Below are 18,011 nucleotides of genomic sequence, written 5' to 3'. Positions count from 1 at the left end.
GACCCAACTGGTTTTGAGAACACTGCAATGCAGACATGATTGTAACGTAAATCATTCCAGACGGGATAATTCACATTCAACAATTCGCTAAGAGGCACAGTTGGAGTTTTACATGTTCTGCTTCTTTCTTTTTGTTTGGGAGAAAAAACAACAACTGGGTAATACAGACAGAGTGGGCAGTGATTGCTTTAGTATTTACAAGTTTGCATTAACATAATCACACACTAGCCCTTCATCGTCGGCACTCCCTCCTTTCAGCCTTCAAATTGGTAACCTTTAACAATATATACGCAACTTTACAAAATGCATTTTAAAGTGGAGTTGATTTTCCACTCAGTGGGCTCCACCAACAGCACAAATGCTGTTTATTTATCTTCACAAAGCTACTCTGGACATTAAACGGAGGACATTACCTCGGACACAAAGCCAATCTCCCAGACAGTTTGCTGACAATATGTGTAGCGTTGTCAAGAAGACGGGCCCTTATGGATTCACGTCCCTCATGTCAGAGGATTCGAGGTTGGTAATAAACCGCCAAAGGAAATCAAACACTCTGGGGGGGGAGCAAGAGATGCACAAAAGTGCTTGACAAACGTTTGAAGCAAAGTTTTGCATGGAGTCTGTTTTGGGATATTCAAGTTATCCATGACTGCAAAATGCCACAAGTGGCTTTAATTGTCCTTCTGCGTCCTAAAGAGCACCGTCCTATTAAATGATAACATTACTGTCCACACAGCCGAGACCGCCAAACTGCAGGCTGCCTGCTCATGTGGCTCATATCAGTTGCGTGATATTGAATCAAGTCGGCTTTGCCTACTCCAATTCGGTACAGCAGTTAATTATTTTTGCCTCTCTGTTCGGTTAATTCCCAATTCTGTAGGTCTGCCAAACAGCCTTCTGGTTTTGGCTTCGTGATGTGGGAACGTCATTTTATTGGGAGAGTGGGAACCATTTTGAACATTGGGATGATAAGCTAATCAGAAACAAACGGCGAAGGAAACGAGAGTCTACAGCCAAGCAAGCAGCCAAAACCAAACTGTTATATTGTTAGAAGTACTGGAGAAAGTCGAGCTAAAACTATTATTGGTCGATTCATAGATTCATAGATTAATGAATCATTTGTTAAATCAATTAATAATTCTAGCTTTTCTCTATTTTATAATGTTGTAGGTTCAATATTTTTACAAAACAAGCAATTTGATGACAGCAACTTGGACAAAATGTATTATTTTATTAATTTCTATTCATTCATCTTGTAATGTCCAAGATTCCACATGTATTGTAAGTAGATTCAAAAGAAGAAGACAGACATGTAATGTATTTGGTCATGAAAAATGAGTTCACAGGACGTGAACGTAAAGCTGCAGAAAGACTCACCGAATCCAAGTATGTTTGAACTTATTTCAAATGTTTAACATAAATATGTATATCACTTTATATGCATGGGAATACTGCATGGAATTATTTATTTATTATTTATTTACATTTATGAAGTTGAAGTATCCAATGCTTTAAAAATTCAAAATCACGAGCTGCTCAAATATGAGGACTTGAAGAACAACAATTTATTGCAAAGATACGAGATCATTTGTGGAAACACAGATGATCACATGGCTGTGGTTGGGTTGTGAAGAGGGTTTTTATTTCCTGTTCTGGGTCATCTCCTTCAGGACAGGTTAGTAAGAACGGCAATATTTGTCACTCTTTCAATGCAGCTGTTGTTTTCTCTTTTTTCAACGCAATTTCCAGTTTCCCCTGGCTACAGTTTTGTGCCCCCCATTGGCATTGAGAGCATTGGATAAGGGTTGTTCTCCTGCAGTGGAGGCAACAATGTCGCCTTTGTGACAAAGGATCCTTGAACTTTTTGAATTTTTGGCTTCCTCGCCTGTTTTAAGTCTTATGTTCTGTGGTTGAGAATAAAGTAAATGTAGTTGTCCATATACACATGAACATCAAAGTCTCTGTTGGTGTCTGCTGGTGTTGGGAAGCCATCTAGACAATTTACTCAGGAAAGATATAAAAACATCCTGAAATAATAACATGAAACAGTAATAATTAGCCCATGTGTTATGCATTTTAAGTCATAACCTGTAATTCAAAATATATCGATATATTAATATGATATGCGGTTATGTGCAATAAAAATATAACATTAGCTATGAAACTGTGAAAGACACATGGTGTAAGCTTCACATGTGTCAAAAGGGTAATAAAAACATGACATTGTTTGTAATAGGGATATGTTATTCTTAAATTGTAATTTTGAGACAAAATAATCTCTAATTTAGACATGTCACAGCTGACATGTAATAACAGCTTTGCATCCTGATCCCTTTTTAAAATAATTTACATGCAATGTTTGAGTTGAAGATTACTGGCAAGTCAAGTGATGGTGAGAAAAAGTTGAAATATAATTGAGAAACATGTTGCACCTGTCCTGTCGTCCCAAAAATAAATCATTTTAATTAAGAAAGTGAGACATTAAAGACGTTTGAATCCAAAAACCATGTTATGCTCAGATTAAGATTTTAAATTTGTCTGAATATATATACCTATATTCTTGACAAATTTAAAATCTTATATATATGCAAAAATCTAGACTAATTGACGTATAGTCATAGACTTAAATACACTTTATATATGCTTTAATAAATGCAGTTTAGATATATACTTCTAAAGCAATGCACAATGTGTATTACTGGGTTTATATGACATCTGTTGAAACCATATCATGAATAATCAAACCAGTATCACAAAGCTGTAATCACGTGGCTCTTTGACATCGGATCAATTAGTGTAATTAGGGATCTGATAGTCGATCCATCCATCTGTTATCCCTTATGTATCATCTCTGTACACTGTCCAGGCAGGGTCACAGGGGACAGAGACCAGTTGGGGGTTGGGAGGACTGGAGTCTACAAACCAGCATGTGTTGGACGAAAGGCGGGGACACAAACACGGAGAACTCTAGTCGTTACTGGAAAAAGTAGTGCCGTTACTGCCACCAACCAACAGGACTCACTCACACGTTGATGCGCATCGCTATTGGACGCAGCCAAGGGTTGGACTCCAGCACCCCGCCGCGTGTTCATCTAACGCAGGGAGCGCGTTTGGCCAGTTGCTTCTCGTTGCGCGCTGGATATGGATCAGGACGCAGCGCGCCTCCTTGCTCTCTCCCGCGGACGGGCTGCATAAAGAACAAATAAGAAAGGAGCCCAAATGAACCACCGCCCTCCCGGCTCCCCCGGCGTGCAATGGCTTAACAGGAGAGACATGAGTGTCCGGACGGAGGACAGCATCACCTTGTGCCAAAGGGCTCTCCAAATCATTACGGAACTTTGTCTCACGGGACACGTAGACCAGGAGAAATGTTCGGATATATTTCCCCTGGAGAGCAGCATACCAGGTAAAGGACACGCAGGTAAATGCAATAAAGTCATTATTTTCTTCTCCTAATTCCCCTGATTGGTCACGTTCGTTTGTTCCCGTCGTAGAGAGAGATTGACTTGTTGCAGCGTTTGAAACAAAACAAAAAAAAGAGAACCCAAACCACAGCTCTCACTTGTTAAAACTTTATTACATCACTTAGCTGCGTGTTGTATGTCATTGAACTGCAGCGAAAGTGTTTCTCTACCTGTTACGCATCTTGCCGCAGCTCAGTCCAGACTGGTGAAATAGCAACAGGTGGAAAACAGACAGGTGGCCATCTGAAAGGCTTTGCAATCTGGGTGTCAGTTTGAGTCTCACCTTTTGAAAAGCTGCAGTAAGCTGCATTGCACTTCATTGCATATGATTCACAGTCAGTGCAAACTTTAAATATCATCAAGAAAAGGAAATGTCAGGAGCAAATGGGAGATTTTTTTCCCCACTTATGTCACTGAACATGTGATTTTCCTGATGCTGTGGCTCCTAAAATAAGGTTTTTTTTTATGACGTTATATTGTCCTGCTTTATCAAACAGGTGCATATGCTGCCCCCTCTTTCTTACAGCTGGCTTTCTCTCCTTTTTTTCCTCTTTCTCCCTTGCATGTTTGTCCGTCATATTTTGTCTCCCTCGCTTGCTTGTCCTTTCCTTCTTACGTGTCTCTGTCTTCCTCTATGGGTCTCTCCATGGTTACATGTAGACATCTCTATTAGTCTCCTTGCTGTGGTCGTGGGTTTCTGTGGCCTCGCCCTGTTGGTAGTCTCTCTCTTTGTCTTTTGGAAGCTGTGCTGGCCCATTTGGAGGAGCAAGGCTCTGTCGGCCCACGTCGAAAATGGCCTCCACGTGGGTTTCCCCGTGGCGCCTCCGCCCGGCTCCCCGCCGGTCACCGAGTGCAAAGCGCCGGAGCTGGAGAAGAAGTACCCGCTGGAAGTGAAGGCGAACGGAAGGAGCACCGTCAAGCTCCTGGAGGCGGCCATGAAGATCAGCCAGACGTCTCCAGACATCCCCGCCGAGGTGCAAACAGCCCTGAGGGAGAAGCTCTGCCAGCAGGCTAAGATCCAGAGGCAGACCACAGAGCCAACCTCCTCCTCCAGGTACCTCACATGAACCACTGCAGTCACAACCCCTCCCTGTCTGCCTGCATCGAGGACGTAGATAATGACACCCTGTTGCGGTACAATGGTAGCATTTTTGAACCCACAATGGCTTGTTTGTCCCCCAGCACAAAGCAAAAAAAAATGTCTTGATAGTTAGTGGCAGTGCAGCCACGTTCCTTGAGGTGGTTTGACACGTGTCATGTAGCACAGCATGGCCTATATCCTGTGCCCTTGAAACGCTGGCACATGTTGCTGTGTCTCTTGCACTGTCTGTCCAGAAGAAAGATAAAAAAAAAATCTCCTCCTCCTCAGCCAGCCAGTACATTCTCCTCACTTCAGTTTGAACCCTGTAATCTCTTTTTTTTTTGTTACGTGCGAGTCGAGCTGATGTGGTAACGGCGGGAAGCAACCACAGTAATTAAAACAACCAGCTCTCGCTCCTCTTTGCTTTCCAGCACTGTGTTTAAATCGGAGCGTCCATAATTAGCAGTGCTGTGGGGTGGAAGCTGTCATGGTGGAAGGTTGGTTTCTGGTGAGGCGCGCCAGTCAGCCGCGCTCAGTTTCTCAGAGGAAGCCGTTATTGACAGTTGCTTCGGTTTGTTGTTCGGATTGTTAATTCAATTACATTGAGACCAAGGTCTTCATGAATTATACACCCACAGGGGATGCAGAAAGGCCAGGTTAAAGATTACAACGCCTACCGTCTTAATCCTTCCGCCTACTCCTTGGGCGGTAATACCTTATTATCGCTGATTGTTTCCTTTTTGAATGATAAAAACGCCTGCAATGAGCTCTGAGCTCAAGCCCAAATACTGTTTTCTTAGCTTAAAAGGCCAGTGTGTATGATTTAGTTTGATTTATTGGCAGAAATGGAAAATAATATTCATAACTATGTTTTCATTAGTGTATAACAACATGAAACTATGAATCGTTGTGTTTTCGACAGCTTAGAGTGAGCCCTTCATATCCATTCCACCGCACCGCCATGTTTCTACAGTAGCCCAGAGCGGACAAACCAAACACCGTCTCTAGAGAGAGCCTTCCACTCCTTTTACGTTAACTGAATGTCACCGTAGTTCTCCACCTGACTTCTTTTGCTCCTAGAGTCGGGTGATTATGGCAAGGATGCCGTCTGAGTGAGGCAAAGGGCGTTATGACGGTTGTGCATTCTGCTGTTCACGCTAACACAGTTTTGGAAAGGTAGGAGTGAAAGGAGGGGTATTTGGTTGGTTGCAATCGGCAACTACACCACTAGGTGGTACCAAATCCTACACACTGTCCCTTTAAGAGGAATGGTCTGAAGCCCTGTTGCTTTACAAAACTACAAGGACAAACCGAAGGAAAATATAATCCTCACATTTCCAAACAAATTATGTCTCTTTGTTGTGTTTTTTCATTGTTTTTACATGTATTAGTTCACAGTTGGATTTACAGACAGGACAATGATTGGGCTAAAATTAAGGATTCTTTTTCATTACTACAGATGAATGCAAGAGAAGAAAAAAAAAAAAAGCTAATCTTTACATTTGAGAAGCTGGAACCAGCAAGTATTTCTCACTTTATTTGAACTATAACCGACTATCAAAATAGTTTTAAAATTGTTTGATCACCTCATCGTCTCAGCTCTAAATCTTGGACAGCCTGAAAATACACAGTGGGCGCATGATTGTCAAGATGGAGATTCTTTCCCAATAATTTCATGAACTTCTTTGTTTATGTTTGTGATATTTATAACTTTAGAGATAAATAGCAAAAAATAAGGGTGTTATTTCCGGTGTTAGTAGTGGATTTGGTGTAACCCCTAGTGGATTGAAAGGATGTTATGTTTAAAGAGGATAACCGCAAAAGGCAAATAACTCCTAGTATTCTCTGTCCAGTTAGTATTTATTGTGTTTAGGTTGCACTTCAAGCATTTATTTTTACCTTCAGGTTTGTACTGGCTCTTAGACAACATGCAGCCTTCTATATTGTTTACAGTACTCAAGTGCAGAGAATTAAATCTTCAGCTGTGCTTCCGGTGCCGTATCATTTGTGCCACGGCTGTCAGACCGCTGTGGTCGTCTTAACCGTCAGAAAGGAGGAGGGCCAGTTGCTAGGTGACAAGATTGGCGAGTCAAACACAGCCGTCGTTTTATTTCATTTGTTTTCAACTTCACAGAAATTTACTGCATTCAGGTAATTTGTCTGAATGCTAGAGATGTTTTTTGTTTCTCCACAAAACAGTCAGCGTTGACAAAGAAAGAGAAAGGATGTTGAATGTACTTTGTAGTAGGGCACATTGTCCTTAAAATCAAGGTTGTGAGGTCTGGATTTTAGGCAAATTAAGCCACTTTAATAGGCTCAAAGGGACAGTATGTGTATGGCATATGATTGGCTGATTCACAGAGCATTTTAAGCTATTACTTGCTAATGTGCATCCGGCATTTTGAAGGTTATGCCTCAAAGTAAGTGTTGTCTTGGACAGTATTACAGTTAGTTGTTCAGTAAATATTTATACATCTCAGCTAGATTTTTGTGCTTCTTTCCTGAAGACTAAAGACGAGCCAAAACCATTTTTTGAGCTATTGTACCAGACGGTAATTGTCTCAATGCTTGTTCCATGAGCACCTCATTATTATGCATGAAGCTTTTCAGGTAGTAGCTCTCTCCTGACAAACCATTAGCGCTCATCATACCAAAGCCACTCACGCATAACACACATGAGACACTTGAGACATTTACCAGATGCCCTTTAACCTTTCCAACAGGCACAATTCATTCCGGCGCCACCTGCCTCGTCAGATGAATGTCACCAGCTTTGACTTCAGCATGGACACGGTGCCTCTCCGCCAGTCTTCTACGGTGAGCATTGGAAGAATAAAACCCGAACTTTACAAGCAGAAATCTGTGGACTCGGAGGATGGAGCCAAAGAGCCCGTGGAGACTTGCGGAAAGCTCAGCTTCTCGCTGTGTTACGACTACGAGGAGCAAGCTTTGGTGGTGACAATCCTCAAGGCCTTGGACCTGCCCGCCAAAGACTTCACGGGCACCTCCGACCCGTACGTGAAGATCTACCTGCTGCCGGAGAGGAAGAAGAAGTACCAGACGCGCGTCCACCGCAAGAATCTGAACCCAATGTTTGACGAGACCTTCTGCTTCCCGGTGGTGTATGATGAGATCTGCAACCGCAAGCTGCACTTCAGCGTCTACGACTTCGACCGCTTCACCAGCCACGATATGATCGGCGAGGTGGTGGTGGACAACCTCTTTGAACTCTCTGATCTTTCCAGGGAGGCCGTGGTGTGGAAGGATATTCATGCAGCGACTACAGTGAGTTGGCGTTCACACTTACACACTGCCAAATCCTCACACGTGCGGACATTGTTGCTACGTAAGAAATGTCGCACATCTTTGCCATCACCGAGTCAACCGGGAATTTATACTATTTTTAGAAAAGGTCTAAACAGGAAGTATTGCACTGAATCACTTCTAATGACCAGAATTCATCATCAACAACGTTCCACGAACATGGCAGGTGGAAACACACTGCATAATTAAAAGGCTTTCGGGAAATGCATTTCGTCAGCCAAACACCCACACACATTTTCCAGAAACTGCTGGGTATTCCTCAGATATAAATATAGCAACAGAAGTAAACGATGCGATCACAAGTTAGATGAACCGCGGCAATATACTCCCAAGCTTTGAAGTATTTACACAATCAGGGTATTGCGCACTGTAGAGAGTTTGGCCTCATACAGTATGAAGTGGTTATTCAGCCCAGAATGCATTTCACTCCTACGTTATCACAGTTTACTCAAGAGCCTCTGCTTTATTCATGAATGTTTGACCAACACTGAGCCATTGTTGTGAGGTTCACAATAGCTTCTGTCGACTATATTAACAGCAACAGAAGAACTTTAGATTCAGTTTTGCATACAGACTGACTACAGAAGATTCTCTGTGTTCTCAACTAAGTTTACCTGTGCTTATTTATTGGCTTTCAATGAGAAATATAGATTTATTTGATTTTTTTCAAAAGGAACAGTGTGTAACTTCCTCCCGTGTCGATAGACCTGAGGCCAGCGTCAGTGACTTAGTGCATTTATACCTGAGATTTAGGGGTTGGATGTATTACTCTTAAAGTGTGTATGTGTGTAAGAGACAGCTTTTATGGCACATGTATGTGAGTAATTCCACTGCTGACTTGTGATACACTTGATTGATATTTAAAGTCGCCATTTATAATTTCATGTGCCACCGACCACAATAATATGAACACTCTACTGCCAACAAACCTAACTGCTGAGACAATAAGCCAATGCAGCTCTTCTTTCAAATGTTTAAAAAAAGGGTTTCAGTTTCTCTAGAAGTTAACTCAGTAGTTTGTCGTATGAAAAACGACAAACTACTTGGCGACGGCCAAAATGCCTAACTCGAACGGTCACAACTGTTGTACACAAACCAATGGGTGGCGTCACGGTGACTACGTCCACTTCTTCTATGCAGTCTATAGTTTTTGCAGGTATTTGATCACAAAGCAAAGTTTTAGGACAAATGTAAATGTTGACCTAGTGATGCTGCTAGATGGAAAGTCAGGAGATCACGAAAGGCAAACCAACATATAGTTGAGATATTTCTGTTTGGACCAAAGTAGGAAACCACCTGACGCTGCCATCATTAGAGACTGATGCTAGTGTGGCTAAAAAACAAATCATTCATTACAACTATTAAGAAGCTAGTGTTTAACAGCCGGGAGATGAGATGAATAGTGACGATTAAGAATGACTAATAGTGATAGGTACCAGCTGACAACATACAACCTCCTTTATTTACCGACCTGTTTACTCCTTAACGTTGGCATTTTGATTTGTTTTTTTTCTTTGTCCTCTAGGAGAGTATTGACCTGGGAGAGATCATGTACTCGCTGTGCTACCTCCCCACAGCAGGAAGAATGACCCTAACGGTCATCAAATGCAGAAACCTCAAAGCCATGGACATCACAGGCTCTTCAGGTAACCCGACAGCGAATAAGATGTGGCTCACATCAAAAGCACATACCGAGCTATAAATCGAACTTAGCTGAAACGACACAGCAGCTGGCCACTTAAGATTAGAAATGGAGACGAGAAGTAATGGGGCCAGAGAGGACAAATGATTGCAATTATATAATATTACAATCTGTCAGAATATGTCCGTCAGCCGTACTTTCCACTGTGAAAAAGGAAACGGTTTGTATTTTGTGGAGCTTCTGAACACCTGAGTGTGAAATGACATGTGCATAGAACATTCGGAATAATTTCCCTTAATGTTTGTATCGTAAGTTTTGGTTGAAATCATCATCATGTGACAGTAAACATGTCTCCCAGACCCGTACGTGAAGGTTTACCTGATATGCGATGGACGGAGGTTAAAGAAGCGAAAAACAACCACCAAGAAGAGCACGCTCAACCCAGTGTACAACGAGGCCATCATCTTCGACATTCCCCCAGAGAACGTGGAACAAGTCAGTCTGTCCATCATGGTGATGGATTATGATCGGTAAGTCCAGCAGATCCTTTTTATACGGTACAGGATCATTTGATAGAAGGAGAATTGGTTTTTTGTTTTGGAGGGTAACTTTGATCAACAAAAGCTCTCAAACACCGACATCGATCATTGATTTTTTTTTTTGTGTGTGTCTGTTCTACTAGAAGATGTGCATCCAAAATGTGTCTTTGTGTGTGTTTTACTACTTACAGAGTTGGACACAACGAGGTGATCGGCGTGTGTCGCACCGGGCCAGATGCCGAGGGTCTTGGACGAGATCACTGGAACGAAATGTTGGCTTACCCGCGGAAGCCCATCACTCACTGGCACGCTCTGGGAGAGGTACAGACACGCCTTTTATCCCTGATTTTCTCCCGATTTACTAATACTGAAATTATATTCTGAGCAGTCCTCCTTCCGGCAGGAGGAACAAGTGTACAAGTGGTACATGGGGACATGCAAATCTGGGTAAAAAGGATTTTAGTCCAATCTACTCCTTCTAAAAATCAATCAGGGTATTTTTCTGTGAAAATCACAAAAAAGAATATATATATATATATATAAATAATGAGCTTGAAAGGATTTTTTTTGATTTTTGTAAATGTATTCACTGTCAGTTAAAAGATCGACATCAATCAAATCTCTCTGCATTCAGCTAGCCTAGTTTGGTTAAAGGTGCTTTCCAACAACTCCAATACTGTCTTACTCACATGTTTCATGCATGTGCATTTAACTCATGTAGCAACTAAAAAGAGATATGACGTTGTTCAATGAGGACAATGGAGCTTTTTTTCTGGACCAACAGCAAAAGCGAACCGCAAACAAAACCGCGCTGAAGGTGCTTTGGATGTCTAGTAAGACAGATTTACAGTTGCTGGAAGGCCAACTGTGCCCCCCCCCCCCCACCCCCACCCCCTGTAATGTATTTCATATTTTACATCTTATCAATGTTTCTTCCTCTTTTGCTCCACCCACTCCCCATCCGACGAATAGGAAAACACAGGTGATTACCCGTTTTCAGTGGTAAATCTACTTCATAAGCTTTGGTAAAAAAAAAAAACTGTGATCATAAGCAAAAACTGTGTCCTCTGTAGCTCATGTCAAAACATTGTTCTGTAATAAACACTAATTGCATGACGATATGGGAATACAGTCAACTTGGCTTGTGTTTGTTATATATTTATAAATCTTGTTTTATTCTTGGGTATTCTGTCAAAGATTAAACTAGATTAGTATGCTAAACATACAAAAGTAACATTATTAAATCATGCAGAAAGCATTAGAAATAATCCTGCGACGACACTCCAGGTACAGCAAACGAGACAGCGAGGGTGTCCAGACCAGTGGAAGAGCTTTTTTACGCCTGCTCCACAAGCTTAACGGGAAGTTTAAATTGGAAGCTGTGTGTTATGCTATATTTTGGTGAGACACTAAGAAGCACGCAAACAGAAGAGGATTTTGCTGCAAGAGTGGTTTCACATGTATCTAACAATCTCCTGATAGCTCCGTGAGTTTGTGAAGGTGATAATCCCATTAGTGGATCAATAAAGTCTTATCTTTTTTTCCCCATTGTGCAAAATGCTGGAATCTGTCACAATAGCCAAACAGACAGTGCACTCCTGAAGGGAGGTCATTTTTTTGCAGGCAATTTTCAGGGGAAAATTTAAGACCACATATTGAATCACGACATACGACTCATATGTCGTTACAGAGTTAAACTGTTGTTATGCCTTGGCGAATTGCCTCATTGCCATCATGCAACAAAATACACTCGCACTGCATCTCCTCGCTGCTGATGTCAAAATTGACAAAGTACGTTGAAACACAAAAGAGATGGTCGAGTAAGTTTATAACCGATGTGGACGCCACAAAAGTAAAGGAAATATATTAGAAATCACGATAATGGTTTTTTCACCACATGCTGTGGCTGAGACCCGGCTGAGTCGATGCAACTTCTATTTTGTTTTCTTTTGCCTATGATCACAGTACATCCTGAGGACTAGTAGAAATAACCTGTTTAGTCACCACTAAATTGGCGGCACAGCCTCTACAATGTGTTGTGCTTTGTGATATTTTACCTTGCAGTGGCCTGGAAGAGCAGCAAGCTTTGAGAGTCAAGGTTCCTGTCCCTCACCCAAACCTCCGCAGACGCCCTGATGATCGCTGGTGGCGTGGTGACACCAACCCTGTCAAAGACCAGGTGTCTGTTTAGAGTTGCTGACAAGCTGTGTCAGCTGTGAGTCTCTTGTGAGCACGTTGTATGAAAAAATCATTCCGACGCGTTTCTTATATATGCTTCTAAAACAAAAACAAAAAGGTTGTATTAAAATTGTTCTCGTTTGTTCATTTGAACTCGAGTCCTTCAAGTTCTCTACAGCGCTGGATATGCACTCACTGTCATTTGATTTGATGAATGTTTTTTCTTACATCTGCTTTGAAATTCCCCAAAAGCTTTTACATTTACACAGACCACATGAATGGTAGGACTCACTGCAAGAAGTCACCTAGGATTCACTTGCAGCTGCATCAACCTTTTTAAGATTTTGAGCAACATTCTTTTCCTCTGGCCCTAGAGCTCTGTAGTGAGGTAGCACTTCCCTTCGAAACGGCAGGAAGTTAAAGGGCTACGCTGCTCAATGCCAAGAAAACATTTACTTGATGACAAACATTCATCCGGGTCTTGGCTGAAGAATGCAGGTAATTGAGCATCTACAAGGGCTGGGTAAATCTCTCTTGAAATTCTTCAGTCACAAATGTCACCGCTGTATAAAACCAGCCGTTAATCAACCTGCTGATATTAGAAAAGTCAACAGGACTCTCAGATGTAGAGGAAGTGTAGCAGATACATGTAGCAAACTACTAAAGTCCATCTGTGGTCACATGGTTAAAAAAAAAAAAAAAAAAAGGTGCAAACAGTTTTGTAATCCGTGTCCTCGATTCTAGCAAAGAAGTACGTACAAGTTAGTATATTTAAGGTGCTGATTATTGAGCTAACCTTGCTGTTACTTTGCACCTGAACAGACGCCTGTCTGTCCTCGCAACAGTGTTTGAAACTGTCATACAATTAGGTGCTAGCTACTATGGGAGGCCCCACGATACACTATTACGATGATACTTCAGTAAGGATACAGTCTTAAACATTATGCGGTATATTGCAACATTTTACCTGTTTTTTCCACTCGGTTCATTTCACTTTTAGCATTTTATTGCAGTGAAATGGGTTTGTCAGAATAGCAGACAAACTTACACACACTCGACTAACTTCCTGCCAATCCCGCTGACTTCATCCATGACTGCTCCTGGAAAAACTCAGCACCATCTAGAGGACTGAAAAATCAATTGTTACCGAAAGGATACATTTGCTTTTGCAACATTAAAGGTTATATAATAAAAGGTTGATACTTTGCATGAGTGTATTGAATCATCACAATACTATGCTGAATTGATTTTTTTACCCCACCCCTACTAGCTGCTGTGCTTTGTGTCAAAGTTGTAACCATCATGTCGACACAAAGCTTTGTCATCAAGCGTGGGAAGTTAAGTCTAACATCAGGCTTTCATTAGCTGCTAGGATTTACACGGTTAAGTTTTTTTCACCATGTGACCCCGGAGAAGATTCATAGCAAACATATACAGAGAGATATACAAAACTTTATGTATGACAACTTCATATTTATTTTTGTACACACCAGATCATTTTCAGCATATAATTGCAAATTGAAATAGCAGCACTTATAAATTTGTTTCATTTGACTCATTTGTATTACGCCTATAACTTTATTAAATTATAATTAAAACTGTTGTTTAAACTGCAAATGTCCCCCTAAATAATGCATGTGCCAATGATTCGGAAAGTTATAGCTTAATAACCATAACCAGGCACAGCAAGCCTGTCAAGCTTTGGTTTTTACCGTCTCCAAAATAAAAAATACAAGACCAATAATGTAAAGAATGGATTGAACAGTGTGTTTATCTGCTCTAACTTAAGCTGCAAACGTTAGCATGCCTGGCTAACTAGCGTAATACCTACAGTACAAAAACCCATCCTTACATCTAGCTTCATTTAATGAGGCTATAGGCAAGAAAATAAAAACAAAGAAGCCCTGTTCACAATCAGCACACCGACTGTGGAAGTTTACATTCGTTACCTGAGACGGCATTACATTCACCTTGGTTAGTTCTCTCTTTTAACGTTAAAGGTAGAAGCATAATCTATCTATCTCTGTAAACTAAGCAGCTAAACGGGGTTATACTTGAATGAAATAGTAGAACGTAATCATACATTTTTCCTTATCATACTTAATAGTACCAGAACTACTACTTTTACACTGAAATACAAGAACAGAACCATGCTGACTTTTTGACCGGGACATGCTTCTTTAGCCTCGGCCTTTCAACATGATTATATGTACGGTATGTAGAGATCAGGTTCTCGGTTTGACTTAAGAAGTCAAATCATGAAGCTAACTTTAGCCTAATCCGTTAGCTCGCTGAGCAAATCTTCTCGTGACAGATGTCGTTTGAGCCGAGAAAATTGAAGGTTGTCAGCTAGAAATGAAAGGCTGCTTTTGTCGACCTGTGACTGAAATATAGAGCCTGTTGTTTTGAAAATGACAATGTATTTCGATTGTTAAATCGGCCACCATTGTTATCGTAAACCGCATGATGTGCCGTGTGAAAATGGAAAGCTTGACAGGCGGCACAACAGTAACTAGGGGGGGGGGGGGGGCGGAGCTTAGCTCGTGAGCTCAATTGGCCAAACAGCACCAAAACATAAAGTAGAGTAACACAGGTGGGCTGTGTTCGAAATCGCATACTAACCTACTTTTCATACTAAATATGATGGACAATCGGTTATGTTTTGCCGCTCTTCGGACTGTCCAATGGCGGACAGTCGGTATTAATAGGTTGGATAAAATAATCAGAAAATGACGGCGAGTGACGTTTAAGTACAGTTGAGGAAAAAAAGCATGGTAGCTCACATAGGTACTGTTGAAAACATATTTGCATTCATACTGAAAAATATTAAATTGAGTGGAAGAGTTGATGTGATGACTGGTAAGGTCTTGATTGATACAGTCATGTGTCCCAGAGAAGACGTATTGTATAGTGTGAACAGTATGCTAACTGTTCATCATTTAGTGGGTAGTATGGAGTACATATTGATCAAGTATGTAGTATCAATACGCAAGTATGCAATTTTGAACACAAACTTTATTGCACAACTTTTCCTCACCAGTTACAAATTCAGGGAATTATAATCCATACACATTTAAAACTGTTACATGTGGGTTTTTTTTACATGAAGCCATATACAATTATGTTCAATGCATCTGACTCGGAACATTGACTCAGCTCCTCCTCATATGCGAGTAATAAGAAACTAATAAAAAGCCAACATAGCAATTAGAAAACAAGGCTGTGTACTGTTATCTTACTTGCACATGGATATATAATGACGCTTTTTTCCCCCGTGCACTGCCCTTAATATTAAAAAGAAATATTTGTACTTGTAGCATGCCTCCCACCTCTCTAAAAACACACCTAGTGAGGGAAAATGTAAGAAATTAATATGTTATAGTATTCAAATTTAAAACATTTGTAAATAGTATACTTGTCAATGGCACTGTTTGTATTCAAACGTGAAATTTAAGAAGTTGTCGTGAACTTATGGAGATAGAAACATCACAATGTATTTCTATTGTTTGGTGATAATTTGAACAGCTCAGACTTGTAATTGAGTACAATTTATACACGTTCTGTAATAGTTGTGAACAATTAATCAAACTGGAGACCCAGTGACACCAACTCTACCTTATTATTCCATGTTTAGCAGTTTAGAGCTTTGATCTGTAATTGTTTGCATATTGGTTGATTCTATATCGAGCAAGAACAAGTGCAACTGCTGTCATGACGTGTACAGTTTGTGATAACTTTTGTAACACTTTAAAGTAAACATTTGGAATATGATTTATTGTATCTGTTTCATATGTATTTTAACTAAATAAATACAAAATGAAGAGTCACAGCAGGTCTCTCTCTTTGTCTGGGAAGGCAGAATTATATATTTGTTATAAACAGCATTAATTAACAGAATACTAAATTCTTAATCTCTGAATAGAGTCCTGCCTTTGGCATTTGTTCCATCTTTAACTCAACTTTTTGACAAAAGAAATCAAATTCTATGGGGTTTTGTTTACTGTTACATGGATATCTACTAGTGTACCAGACAATTTGAGCATCGTGTCATTTTTTTCAAGATAAAATTAGGATTATTTTGTTAACGTTCAACAACAACATATCACAGGGACCTCACACTGGCAACGCTGTTTAGCATTTTGTCACTTGACACACACTGGACGAGTCATCCAGACTGAAGAAGTGGTCAAGATTAGGCGGGATATGCTGATTGAAGGGAATTTGATCAGAATTCTAGCGGTCAGAGCTAACGTTATCATGGAGCCCACACTGTCACTAATTGCACTGAAATATTATCTATGTTTCGGAAAAACAAAAAAGCTATTTCAGAGAGAAGCAGACAGAAGGGTCTACAATATGCATTTGAAGGATATAGCCAAAATGTCTTAGCAAAGGGTGAGCTCAACTTCTGCAGCAAAGCCCTCAAACGTCATCCAGCAACGCAAGTGCAAAGGCCGGTTAGAACATTTTGTAACAGGGACGCCATGATTATACTTTTAACTTTGAGATTGTTAGGAAGCAGAATAAAGTTGTTGGAGTGATGACTTTCAAAAGTTGCAAAATGCAAAGATCTTGTGATTGAAAAGAGGATCTGATTGGCCTTCAAACAAATGGATGTATCATTCAAATTGGACTCAAACTGGGTTTTTCTCTTGGCACCTTGAATCACCTTGAATGAGACATGCAAGTATAAGTTGGACAGTTTTTAGATTACATTTCCTCCAAGAGCAAAATAAACAAATACAAGAGAAAGGGGGACACACTCTAGCGAAAATTTACAGGAAAACACAAGTTTGTGGTAAGCTTTGAAATTGCCCACAATTATAGCACACATACCCCTCCACACACAGGGAGTGTGTGTAGTATTGTCGCTGCATTGGCAATACAATCAGTTTAACTCTTTTTCTTGTGCTGCTTTTGTCTGATCTGTTGTCTGATGCAGCCTATTGTAAGTAGCTGTCTACATGCTGTCAATACAATAATTTGAATCATTTCTTAAGTGTTGTCTGCGATCAAAATGGCACAATTACCCAACTAGACAAGAGAGACTTTGACAGTAGAATGAGAACATTTCTTGTTAGCTTTTTCCAAAAAGGCAGACCAATGTTTTATTTTATAGTCCAAGTTTATAGTTCCAAATTGGCATTTACAAGTGGGATATAATGCAACCAAACTTTAAAGAAGCCCCATCTCTAAAACACCTGTTGTTGGTCTATGTACTCGGCTGGCACCCTGTTGCATCCATCAACCACTACTAACACAGCTAAAGTAAATAATAAAGGCTACATGAGCACTCCATCGGGCGATACAAGGCCCAGAGTCTGTGAAATGCTTTTAAGACGCTCGACCCTCTTTCTCATCTTGCATCCGTTTGATGGTGAAACATGAAGAGAGCATTTTGAGCGCTCGTGCAGCGTGACACAACTTCCTTTTGATCCGCGATATTGGATATAATCAGACCAAAGGGGGATGTTGCATTAGTTTCCCTGGCAATGAAAGCTGCCCGCTCTCCGTGCACTAAACCCCTACTTAGAGTGGAGTTGTATCTCTACTTAGAAAGGCCTAATAGCTCCATGTGGTGCTGCATGTAATTAAAGCTTTGTCATTTCCTGAATGCTTGTTTGAGCTGGGTATTTAACACCACTGCTCTATGGAGACTCAGAGGGAGATTGGACAGGCCCCGTGGCTCAACAATGCACCTGCAGGATTAGTCACAATTTGGGGGAAAGTGACCGTCCCAGTTTCAAATTGTCAACACAGAAGATGTCAAATAAAGATGAGAG

At 40.7% G+C, this 18,011-nt stretch overlaps 1 protein-coding gene across 3 annotated transcripts; it reads left to right on the top strand.

Annotated features, from left to right (window-relative positions):
- Window positions 1-2,674: 2,674 nt before the first annotated feature.
- syt10 (synaptotagmin X) lies at window positions 2,675-16,055 on the top strand. 3 transcript variants are annotated; one of them, XM_068717208.1, is made up of 7 exons: window positions 2,675-3,406; window positions 4,125-4,518; window positions 7,269-7,830; window positions 9,395-9,515; window positions 9,870-10,041; window positions 10,242-10,371; window positions 12,115-16,055. In XM_068717208.1, exons 1-7 carry the CDS (start codon window positions 3,220-3,222, stop codon window positions 12,184-12,186), a joined length of 1,638 nt encoding a protein of 545 aa, XP_068573309.1. In that variant the 5' UTR covers window positions 2,675-3,219; the 3' UTR covers window positions 12,187-16,055. The 3 variants fall into 3 exon arrangements, with proteins under 3 accessions (XP_068573309.1, XP_068573308.1, XP_068573310.1); XM_068717207.1 differs by having other exon boundaries at window positions 2,675-3,421; XM_068717209.1 differs by having other exon boundaries at window positions 3,335-3,421; window positions 3,962-4,518.
- The last annotated feature ends 1,956 nt before the right edge of the window (window positions 16,056-18,011 follow it).

This window comes from Cebidichthys violaceus, unplaced genomic scaffold (genome assembly GCF_023349555.1).
Source record: "Cebidichthys violaceus isolate CVI_PGR_0920_01 unplaced genomic scaffold, fCebVio1.0.p SCAF_21, whole genome shotgun sequence".
Lineage (NCBI taxonomy): Eukaryota > Metazoa > Chordata > Actinopteri > Perciformes > Stichaeidae > Cebidichthys > Cebidichthys violaceus.
This window is presented reverse-complemented; position numbering and strand designations above follow the sequence as displayed.

Bases quoted from the DNA above. Each gene is read 5' to 3' on its own strand.
- syt10 (XM_068717207.1), top strand. From the start codon at position 3,220: ATGAACCACCGCCCTCCCGGCTCCCCCGGCGTGCAATGGCTTAACAGG. The intron at 3,422-4,124 runs GTAAATGCAATA...GGTTACATGTAG, and splicing joins ACCAGGTAAAGGACACGCAG to ACATCTCTATTAGTCTCCTT. The intron at 7,831-9,394 runs GTGAGTTGGCGT...TTTGTCCTCTAG, and splicing joins ATATTCATGCAGCGACTACA to GAGAGTATTGACCTGGGAGA.